The 12,176-nt window shown below is 47.2% G+C and overlaps 1 protein-coding gene across 2 annotated transcripts in view; it reads right to left on the bottom strand.

Annotated features, from left to right (window-relative positions):
- Positions 1-12,176, bottom strand: part of CPPED1 (calcineurin like phosphoesterase domain containing 1) — a 112,057-nt gene that overhangs the window by 21,318 nt on the left and 78,563 nt on the right. Inside the window, exon 3 of one of the 2 annotated variants that reach the window (XM_032460767.1) lies at positions 11,598-12,020. The exons of the other annotated variant lie outside the window; for it this stretch is intronic. Coding sequence (XP_032316658.1) covers positions 11,598-12,020 — 423 coding nt within the window. The remainder of the gene's footprint in view (positions 1-11,597; positions 12,021-12,176) is intronic. 2 annotated transcript variants of the gene reach the window in all.

The following is a 12,176-nucleotide window of genomic DNA, read 5'->3' as shown; positions in this document are numbered from 1 at the left end:
CTTAAATGCAAGTGTCACTGGAGATCGATCTTTTTTCTAAGTACCTAGACCAGGGGCTGGGAAACTACAGTTCATTGTCTATTAGCTTCTAAGGTGTGTGAACTAGGAATGCTTCTTCCATTTCTAAACGGCTACATTTAGGTTTATATAAGCACCTCCATATTGTCTTCAATTCTGCCTCTTGGCCCACAAAGCCTAAAATACTCACTGTCTGGCTCTTTACAGAAATAGTCAGCCAACCCCTGACCTAGACTTCACTACAGGGATTCTTTTAAATTATTTTTTTTCATTTTTTGAGAGACTTAGAAGATTCAGATGAATAAAAATATATACATATATAACATTTATAGTCTCACCACCCACTGATAATAAATACTAACATCTTATAAGATCTGCTTTCACAATTTTTAAGAAAAAATTGTAATTATATAATTTGTATACAATTATAGCCCACGTCCCCTCTGACCACGCCCTGCTGTCCCAGAGGCACTTGGTGTCACCTTTAAGGAATGGGCACTTTCGGCTAGAAGGTCAGTGGCCTCAACAAGGTTAAGAATGGCTATTCTATAACCTTGATCAGAAAACAGGAAACGGGGACACAGATCACAAAGCTTCCAAGTGTTGATGGATCAGTCACGCAAAAGGATTTCTTTCCCTTGAAAGCAGTCTTTGCCGTGATACGTGGGATCAGCACAGAGGAGGCAAACCCCGATGTACTGAGGTAATTGAATGGGTGCCCCCAAAGCTAACATCTGATGGAGTGATTTCATGAAGACCCAACCACGAAGTAAAGGTCGTTGTGAATTAAAGGAAGGAAGGGAGGGGGGGAGAATGAAGGAAGAAGGAAGGAAGGAAAGAGGAAAGAGAAAGGAAGGAGGGATGAAATGTCCCTGACGTGGAGGCCATCGACGGCAACAGGCAAAACGCAATTCGCACAGCCTTAAAGGGAGACCGCGCCGTTATCAAACAGGTCGCAAGCAAAGTACTTACACGTCTTTACATGTGATTTATGGAGAGAGGAATTTAAACATTAAAAACAAGACTCTAACATGCCATGAAGTCCCCACTCTAAGACTTCCACGTTGACTGTAATTCTCTAGTTCCCTCTCCGACTTGGCCCCTAGGACTGAGCTTCTTGAGGAAAAGACCAACACTTAATCATCTTGGTTCCCCTACTTTCCAAACGCAGAGAACATGCGCAGTGAGTGCTCAAAATGCAAAGATGAATGTAACAGTGAGCACAGTGCCCAATCCCAGCCTCAAGAGCTCCAACAACGCTGCCAATCAGAGTGCTGAACGCCTTCAGCAAAACATGCCTCGAGGTCACGCCTGGCTTTACTAACACCAATTTCAGGCACTTGTTTCATAAAATAAAAAATGTGTAAGCATTTTAAAATAAAAATTTCAAGATTTGGACCTGTTTGTACACAAAGAACTTCATGACAGTAGTACTTAGCACAGAGAAAAAGTGGAAAAAACTCAAGTGTCCAATAATGGCAAAAGAGTTCAATGCAGGTCATTTTTTAATGACATGAGATAATGCTTTGTATGACATAATCTTACGTTTCTAAAATGCTCATATGATATGACCTTAGCTGTATGAAAAGAGAACTTCTTAATAACACGAAAACATTAATGAATGAATTACTTATAAACCAAGTCCCTACTAAACACCGCCCCCAACCCCCCAAACCTGTGCAACCAGGCAGAGGCACCTTTGTGTTAACTCACAAATCATACTAAAGATGCAGGATTTTATATAAAGCCGGTGAAAGTGACACTGGGGAGCTGCCCGAATCACAGTGAAGTCATCAGTAAACAAGATCTCTGGCAGAACAAACAGACACACACAGTCACGTGCACACACTTCCAGAGAAGGGCAGTAACCAGATCACTGATAGATGCAGAAAAAGACCCTCGGGAAAACTGACGAGACCTGCAAATAGTTTTTTCTCCTACAAAAATGACCCTGGATTATGCTGCTGCCAACATCAAATGCAGGATGCTGTCAAACAATTATTTTAGACAATTTAGACCCAGGAAACCAAGTTAACGCTTGATTCCCTCTTTGTTCATCCTAGGAGTCGGTGCACATTTGCAACAACAACCAACATTTTATCAAATGCAAGTTGAAATCAACTGATTGCCATCATTTGTCTCTTTTCTGAAGATAATGTCTCAAACCAACCTTTATTTTTATTTTATCACTATTTTCTGTGAGCTACAATCGCCAATTTTTTAAACAAGGTTTTTCCGGTGCCTTCATCCTCAGAGAGGCGCCAACCTGGACTTGTATCCTGGGGGGAACCCGGCTAGCGTCTGCTGGGGTGGTACAGACCCCTTTTTATTTCAAATAGCATCTCTCTCTGTGAAGCCACAGTGCACCCACTCGAGATGAAAGGACGAGCTGAGGGGCTCATTCTGAAAAGACTGCTGCTGGCGGAGGCCAGAGGGGAATTGTACACCCTGAGTGAACTCCCTGGACCCTCACCCAGCAGGAGCCCTTCAAACATCGTGCTGCTGAGCCTGGGTGGCTGGCTGGGCCAGCTCCTTGCTTGAGGCAGCGCCCCGCCGCAGCCCAAGTGCAGAGTGAATGTGGCAGGTGAGCAGGAGGGACCTGCCCTGATGCTGGCTGGCCTGGGCCCGCTTGTCCTCCCAGACGTGCATCCTACTTACTGCTCTAAAAGCAAGACGAAGAGGCCAGGAACCAGAGCCAGAGCTCTGAGACTGGAGCCCAGCTCTGCTGGCTCCCAGCAGTGTGAGGCTGGGTGAGCTGATGTGTCTCTCTGTGCCTCCGTTTCCCTGTCGATAAAATCAGAGCAGTTGTACCTGCAGTAGAGTATTATTTCAGTGGGAATGATTATCATTATGTGAATGTAATGCTGCGTTTCAAGTGGCTTACGATGTAACACTGACACTTGAGGAAGCTGGTTACTCTGTGGTTTTTTTGCACCCACTGGTGGCATGTGGCGGAGCCATCTCTGTGGTGGGCAGGGGACCCCAGTGTGGTGGGCAGGGGAGCAGTAAAAAGAACACAGTCAGGGAGACTTGGGGTCCAACCCAGGCAACGCCCCTGCAACCCAGCAGGGGGTCAGTGCTGTGAACTTGTGCAAAGGAGAAAACGTGCTCCTCACACGCCAGTTCCTCTGCTGTTAAAGTCGCCTACAGTATTTTCACGATAATAATGAAAATGTTGAGAGAGGGACAATACTAATAGCACTATCAGTAATAGCACTTACCAGGAACCAGACACTGTGTCATGGTACTGGGTTATCTTATCTGATCCCCGCAAAAACCTGAGATACGCATCCCTGCTTCCTAGCTCTGTGACCTGAACTAGTGCTCCAGCCTCCAGGACGTTGCTTGTCAGTAAAGCAGAGAGAACGCCAGCACCTGGAGGGTCGCTGTGCCAGCTGTGGGGACAAGGAGAGCAGCCGGTTGACAATAACGTGAGCCATAAAAACACCTGAACGCTAGCCGTGGCTCTCCAGAAGCTTGTTAACCTTCTGCCTTTTTCAGCAGAAAAACTGCTGTATGAGTTGCCCTCCGTGGCATCACGGAGGAAGCGAGGGTACAGTCCCCACCTCCGAGGGAGACAGAGCTTAAGGGCCCACCCAGGCAGGTGGACCAGCAGGAGGCTCGCGGCTGAGAAAGCATCCCACCTGCCCAGGGCCCAGCTCCTGCAGGGGACCTTCTCACCTGGACTCCCAGCAATGCGCAGGGGAGTGCCTTATGTAAAGGAGACGCTTAAGAGAAGTTCTTTTCCATCCTCTACTGTGTTTCCTCTTGTGTGTCTATAATTTAAATGCGAATGGACTCAGGAGCCAGAGACCTCACCTGTATTGCAGACGCGGTCACGGTCACAGGGCCCCGGGTTGGGACGATGGGGCATGAAAAGCCCATGTCTGCAACAGGAGGCTTTACCCAAACGGGCGCCCTTCTTCTACTTCCAAATGAATCATCAACGTGCAGATATTTCTCTCAAGTAAAATTCTAAAGCAAAACTAAAGCAATCTCCAGCTTATTTTAAGTAGCAATATTCTAAATTTTCACGTACAGTGTTAGCCGTAGCGGGGGCAAATGCCTTTTCAATGAGAGCGAGTCCGGTAAATAGAAAACATGTGAACTAGTGTAGGAAGCAAGAGTGTCTGGCTAAGCAAAGAATATTCTGCTTTTACAAGCGAATCCCACCACTCATTGCTATTTTTAAAACGTGACCTAAGAAGAAAAGCTACAATATTTTGACTTCAAAAACTTAGACACTGCTGTTTCCCACACACCTGTGGCTCCTTTCTGAAATGTTGCAATGGGATTTTTCAATAAGATGCTGAATTTTTAGTTCGAGGGTGACCTCCCATACCAGAGCGGGAACCTCTCTCTGTTCTGTGCATTCCCGTCCCGGGTGACCAGCACAGGGCCCGTGCCATTTGCTGAATGGAGGAACGCCGACTTAACTTCAGGAACCGGCAGCACACATTTGCACATACCAGATTCTCGATTTATAAATCTGTACCATGAGGACTTGATTTTAACTTTAATTAGCCCAACTGTTAAGGATACCTCCAAAGTGAGAAATGCGACCCCTGATGCAGCTTCCGCAGTTGGTCTCCTCTCTGGGGTTTACAGGGAATGAGACACAGACATCAAATGACTACAGCCTGGTGTTCTATGGTGAAGTGGTTGAAACAGACCAACCCTGGGAGATGAATTCAAGACCAGATATAAACAAAGGAGGGTAAAATTCCTCAAGCTGACATGCCCCCAGAAACTCTGAATTCCACGGATGCTTAAAAAAAGACTGAGTTCATAAACAAGATTATACTGTATAGCACAGGGACATACATACAAGATCTTACGGTAGCTCACAGCAAAAAAAAAAAATGTGACAATGAATATATGTATGTTCATGTATAACTGAAAAATTGTGCTCTATGCTGGAATTTGACACGACATTGTAAAATGACTATAACTCAATAAAAAAAGTTAAAAAAAAAAGACTGAGTTCTCACTTGAAAGTTAGTTTAAAAAAGAACCAGTAAGATAGTTTCTGTTAGTTTGTTTGACTGCATTTTAAACAGAGGGCGTCATTCAATGACAGCTACTGCTTTGTGGACCCATCTGGTGGATTCAGAAAAATCTAACTATGAAATTATGCCTTCCAGCACATTCATTGGTGAGGTGTGTGCTTTTAAAAAAAAGATGCGGGGTCAAATTCCCTCACTAAATTCCATAGGAATTTTCCATCTAGTTCAGTGCTTCCCAACCTTTTAAATTAACACCTGGTTGGGTTAAAACTGAAAACCACATACATTCCTCATTCACCTGGAGAAACCCAACTCCCTGAGACACAGTCTATCTCCCTGCATGTCGCAGAAGCCAAGAGGTTTTTTGTCGAGCTTCACTCCCTACAGTTTGTACAATGAAAAGAGTTGTGAATTCCTCTTCCTTTTTCAATATACAAAGTTATGCTGGCAGAGTGCAGGTGTGTCCCCGAACTCGGCACGCCTCTCCTTGCTTGGCGACGCTCCAGTACACCCTTGCAAGAAGACCCTGTCCCTTCTGCCAGTACTAGGGTGAGAAGCGCTGCTCCAACCAGAGGAGGAAGCCAGACCCCGAGAGTAAAGCTCATTGGCCGCTGTGGGCTTGCACCACCGTCCAGAGTCCGGTAACAACAAACCAGCCTTCATCAAGCACATGCCACGCCCCAGGCTCCATGCTAAGTGCTTTTATAAATGCGTCACTGTACTTGATTCTCACACCAACCCTACGAGGTTGGGACAAGTACCCCCACATTTAAAGGTGAGTAATCTAAGGGAGAAAGATCTTCAGCAGATTATGTGAAGCCACTGTGCTGGGGAGCAGCACCAAAGGATCTGAATCCAGGTCTGTCTGAAGACCCGCGATGTCCTATGGCCTCACCAGTCCCACCCTCGCGGGCACGTCACCCCTTGTGACAACGTCCCGAGTTCTGCCTTACCTGCACACCCCCCACGCTACTTATCACTGGGTCTTTTTCTTTAATTTGATGAGCTAGTTTTATTTTTTCTAACACATATTAAAATAAATACCCACGCATTCAATTTTAAGAACGTGGTACCCTCCCACCCTCACATCATGTCATGGGCCTCCAGTGCGATGAGCCTCTCACCCAGGTATGCCCTCCACTTAGGAACCCGAGGCTCCTTCTAGCAGACCCTTCAGTGAGCCAGGCAGCTGTAGCAGTGGGGTCACCGAAAGCGTGCTGGAATTAGACATGTGTATATTGTTGACAAGGTCTCAGGGGAGAGAAAGAGTGTCACACTGTATTGGGAACATTTCTCTAAGCCAAGAATGGGACCCTTCAGGCCCACCACCTGTTGGTGTAAATAAAGTTTTACTGGAACTCAGCCACGCCCCCTTTAGCGTCTGTGGCTATGTTCATGATACAGAGGCCAAGTTGAGCAGTCGCTACAGAGACCACAGCCCAAAATGTTCACTGTCTGACCTTCTGCAGGGAAAGTTTGCTGACCCCTGCTCTAGGGGATACATTTCCCATCCAAAAGTCAGCTGGTAAATATCAGTCCAGAGGTAACATGGACCTGTGATCCTGCTGATGAGGAGATGGGAGTCAAGTTTAATTCAATTCCAGATTTACTTATTGAGGAGCTGCTATGTGACAGTCTTGGCTAGGAGTTGGGCTTACAGGGGTGAATACAGCTGGGACTCCATTTCCTGGCGGATTCAGGATGGAAACAAAGAATTTCACTACAACTCAGTAAAATGTTGGAGTAGGATTTGATGTTTTGTTTTTCCTATTAAGCAGACCCTGGAAACCTGACATTTTTATTCTTTAAAACTCTGACATTCTAAAATCATAATGTTACATGGGCTAAGATCTCTCTCTCGCTCTCTGGTTTTTTATTAAAGCATAAATAGAGATGAAACTATAACTCTGTGAAATTACTCATTAGCTTTCACAAGAAAGATCACCTTACTGGAATTTTTCATAACTGCCAAATTTGCTCTGGGCTTTCTACTATCCAGTTCTAATCTCTATGTTGAAAATGGGAAAAAGAAAAGGTAGCAAGTCATCGAGGGAAACAGGGTCAGCGAAAGAGCTAGACGTCTGTTTTTTAAGATTGAGTTTTTAAATTGGAATCTATATTAACTGGGTCACATATTAACCTTCTGCTGAAAAAGGCAGGAGGGGTGGAGACAATGGCTGGATTCGACCAAGATTTCATTATCTACTGTCTTTGCAACTCCAACCAGGTATCAGGTGAATTACGGGGAAAACCAGTTTCTACATCCCGTGGACGTGAGGAAATTGATTATCCCCAGGCAGCGCAAAAGAAGCCAGGAAATAACGGGGCCGCTTCACATGTGTGCGCCTGTCCTGCCCCGATGACTGTTTATTTGTACTGGCTGTTGACCGCATTTTTGTATCATACAAAGATGGTTTTATTGAGCTTCAAAAGTAGAAACAGAATGCATCCGTTTCTAGGGAAACCTGAGCTGGGAAGCTTGTGGGCTTTGAATTACAGAACACATCCCTCCACACACAGTGGCCCATTGTATAGTAACACCCCTCCTCCTCGTTTACCTCATCCCATTTAAAAAAATTAATGCAACAATGTGAGATGATTGTTGATGCTCATTATTAAATCATTTATTCTTCCCACACAGTGATTCAGAATTATTCATTAAGCTTTCTGGAAGGAAGCTGGGTGTTACCCCCACGGTGGGTTGAAGAGGGATGTGCTCTTTAAAAGGGTACTTTATAACAACACAATTATCATAATTAAAAGCTACCCTGATATTCTGATGAGCTTTTGACATATTTTTGAGTACTGGCGTTTTGGCACAAGGAGATAAACGGGACGGAAACGGTACCCGGGAGTAATACTGCTGTGGGGAGAAAGAGCTGGAGGCAGGGTTAAACACCGTCTGCCGTCGTCACCCCCGCTTTGATCGCGGTCTTTACGCCACCGAGTTCTACGAAGTGTCACTTGAACTCTGGCCTTCCAAAATGAGTCCAAGACTTACACGGCTGTGACCTGAGCAATCGTCTGCATTACGAGTCACGGGGGCCTGCATTCCCCTGAGAGCCCACCTCCCTGGGCTTCCAAACCAGGCGGGCCGCTCACATCTGCTCCTGATCTCCTCCCAGGGCTGCCCGTGGTTTACTCTGAGTCTGAAAGGCCACTAAGCAAAGGGCCTGGTTTGGGAAGCCACTCAAGCTGACAGGTGACTACGGGAAGGGCCCCCCGCTCTCTGCTCTTCCCTGGTTAAGGCCATCTAGATGAAGATTCTAAGGCTAGTAAAGAGCATGACTTTTCACACGTGAAGGTGGTGGCTGGTGGGAACGGGGGGGGGGCCGCTTGTAAAGAGAGATACTGACTCCTGGCTGAACCTGGAAGGCCAGCGTGAGCATGTGGATGAGAGCAGAGTCATGTGTGGCCTCAGCCCAGACCAAAGGACCAGGAGAACACGTGATGTGTGTGCGACACTTGGAACACAGACCACGGGGGGGCCGTGCCCAGGAGCTCCACAGAACACGGCCCTGGTCTGCTCCGTGGCTGGCACACCGTGGGCGCTCAACAGAGAAATGAGCTGTGCCCGTCTGGGAAGAAGTGAGAGGCAGGGGTTCAGCCCTTCCTTCCTGCCCAACACTGATGAAGCATTTATTAAGTGCCGAGACCTGAGCCAGGCCTCCCCTGCGCTCAAGGAGCTGAGAGGCCAAGGGCTTCCGATAAGTCAACACTTACAAATGTGCTGGGACCAAGGGAAGCTCAGGAAGAACCTGGCGGGGCGGGGCTAGGGGCACCTCATCCAGAAAGTGGAGGCGGCGTCGGCCAGATGAAAGGGAACGGGTGGAGACGATGGTGAAGGGCGAAAGCTGTGGGGCTACATGCCCCTCTGACTGCTAGGCAGAGAGTGGACAGGAATGGGGCAATGGTGGGGCAGGGGGACTCGGAGCTGTTGCTATGACCCAGATGAGAGGGAATGGTGGCCGAAAGAAGTGGACAGGCTGGAGGGTTATTAAAGAGGTAGAATTAAAGGCACATAAAACATCAGTCTTCCTGGGCAAGGAGGCCCTACTGGAGGCAGATCCATCAGGGTTCCAAAGCCTGATGCCATCAAGAGGGAGTAAGGCAATTTACCACAGCTAAGACATGGAAGCAGCCAGGGGCCAATCAACAGAGGACTAGACTAAGAAGATGCACTACACAGAATGGAATACTACTCAGTCATAAAAAAGAATGAAATAATGCCATCTGTGGCAACGTGGATGGACCTGGAGAATATTATGCTTAGTGAAAGAAGTCCAACAGAGAAAGACAAATACTATATAATATCACTTATATGCAGAATCTAAAAAATAATACAAATGAATGTATATGCAAAACAAAAACAGACTCACAGATACAGAAAATAAACTTGTGGTTACCAAAGGGGAGAGGGAAGAGGGGAGGAGCAAATTAGGGCTGTAGGATGAACAGATACAAACTACTTCATATAGATAAGCAACAAGGTTATACTACATAGTGCAGAGAATTTTACCTAGTATCTTGTAATAACTTAGAGTATAATCTGTAAAAATACTGAATCGCTATGCTGTACACCGGAAAGGAACACAATACTGTAAATCAACCATACTTCAATTAAAAAAAAAAAGAGCAGAGAAGAAAACAAGCTCCCCTGCTCTGTCTTATGCTTAGCAAGCAACCTTCTGATTATAATTTGGCCTCCCATGTTGTTCTGACTATGCGAAGAGACTGCACTGCTATGGTTAAGGGGAGGGTTTCAGTCTTGCTCTAAATTAATAAAATGGCATTCTGGTGGTAGACATGAGTGTCCGTGAGCTGGGGCAACTGGAGCCCACCTCTGAAACACAGACCCGCTCTGGGCGTGCCGACAAACCCTTCCTGAGCTTGTGGGGCTGCAGACCTGATGCAGGAAGTGGCTGGTGCATCCCGAATGCAATGCCACCCTCTGGGGTTCCTGGTGGGTGCGCAGCAGGCTTCTCCCAAGGATGCCCTGTTGGCGCTAGGGGCTCTTGTTTTATAACCGTCTCCAGGTCTCAATATCTGGGGGTGCTGGTGGGCTGCAAGAGTGCCGTCCTACGATGGGAAACCCAGAACCACATGCCACTCAAGAATGTGGCTGACAAGAAAGGAGAACAAAGAGCAGCCGACGGGGACGGCATGTGCATCATTTAACATTTGCTATGAAAGGAATCGTTTCAGTGGCAGTAAGTGTTCTCTCTGGCATCAGTCTCTGTTACAAAATCGTCTCCGTGGTGGTGCTGGTGCCATCGTGACACTTCATTCCCTTGTCATCGAAAATGGTCTTTTGCACCAACTCAAGCATGGCATAAAATTTCAAAGGCCTTAATAGAAGTTTTCCAACTTCATCTCCATGGAACAGTTGGAAAATGTCTCCAATTACGCAAGCTTTTTGTAAAATGTCTTAAAAATACAGAAGGGCCTATTGTACTTCTCACAAGTAAATGTGAACACATTTAATGCTCAAAGATGAAAAGAGCGTCAGGGTTTGTTTATTTGTTTTTTTCCTCTTTTTAAATGAATGCTTGCTACTGGGTCAGGCCACCTCCCTCTCCCTTCCTGCTAACAAATAAAAGAATATATTTAAATTTTAGAAGCGTTTGATACAGTACACTCTGGAAAGACGTGAAAGGAGGCATTAGGACCAAAAACGCAAGAGACACAACAGTTGTCAAAACTGGAATCCTGCCAAGTCACTGGGAATGCAGGGAATCAGCCTACAAGGCACCACTTCTCATGACAGTGAAGCTGCAGGCGCTACCAGGAGAAATGAGGCGCGTGGGCTCATGCTGCATGGAGCACGATCAGGGGCAGAGATCTCTAGAAACGGAGTGCCTTCGTTTTGTGTGTGTGTGTGTGTGTGTGTGTGTGTGCACGTATGTGTCACACAGATGATTAGCTTAAAATTACAGCAGGGTTAAGACCAAACTAAATAGACTCCTCCTCCCTACTCAGGAGGAGAACCCAGTCCACATCTCACTAAAGGAAAACCTGCCCGTTACAGCCCTGTCCTAGGATTTCCTGGGTTGCATCAGACTGGTAGGAAGATTGTCTCTTAAATATCACCTGCCCTTGTGCAAGTTGCTGCCTCCCAGCGAAACAAGGAAAAGATACTCCTGCATCTTCCTTCACCTAGGCACGCTCTGTCACGTCCCGTTCCCACTGCAATCACCCCCTACCTGCAGAGCCCCCATCCTCAGCTGTGAGCAAGCTACAGCTTTAGGACTCGACAGGGTAGAGGCTGTTCTAATGCTTTCCAGACCTCTTCTCATTGGGTCTTCACAACCATCCCAGGAGAGAGTTCCTTCTGCTATTCCTGCTTTACAGCTGAGGACAACAACATGGGAAGACGCTGAGGCTCAGAAGGGCTAGGCCGCTTGTCTAAGGTCACACAGCCAGTGAGCAGCAGAGCTGGGATTAGAATTCAGCTCTGTCCAAAGCCCCATCCTCTCTCCCCTTTGCCAGGATGCAGAGGGGGAGGAGGAGGATCTGGAAACCTCCTCTCCAGACCACCCTTCTACCCAGACCCCTGGGGTCCCAGGCTGCTACCTGCTTTGGAGAACTTGTCTGCCATCTCCTTCCGAACGGACTTGGTGAGGTTGAAGTAGTCGTCCTCCTCGTCGATGCTCTGGAGGAACAGCGGGATGTGCTGGAAGACGACGGCGTGCTGGCACCTCTGCTGCCCCGCGATGCTCAGCTGCTGGTCCAGCCACTGGTCCTGAGCCTGCTTCAAGGCAGGGCACATGGAGGCATCGTAGAAGAACTGGGAGTTGAGGACGAGGAACAGGACGCCCCCAACCCAGAAGCTGAAATAGTCGTCTCCCCAAGTTTGCTGCCACTCTGCGATGGTCTCGGGGGTGGGGACATTGCCCACGTCGTGGTTGCCGCTGACGAAGACCAGTGGGATCTCGCTGTCCACGGTCCTGAGCACCCGCTGCAGGTCCTCCGTCTGCTCCTTCCGCCAGGGGGTCCCTGGAAGAGGGAGGGTCATGTCCTGAAACAGCTGAGGCTGTATATGCCTTTACTAACATAAAATAAGAGAATAATCTAGAAATCCACTCAACTGGGCACATGGAAATTGCAAAAAGTAGTCTACGTTAAAAGCAACTCCACAAGTGAGGTGGGGAC

The sequence above is a fragment of the Camelus ferus genome, chromosome 18 (assembly GCF_009834535.1).
Source record: "Camelus ferus isolate YT-003-E chromosome 18, BCGSAC_Cfer_1.0, whole genome shotgun sequence".
In the NCBI taxonomy this organism is placed as follows: Eukaryota; Metazoa; Chordata; class Mammalia; order Artiodactyla; family Camelidae; genus Camelus; species Camelus ferus.
The sequence above is the reverse complement of the archived record's forward strand: the minus strand, read 5'-3'. Positions and strand labels throughout refer to the sequence as shown.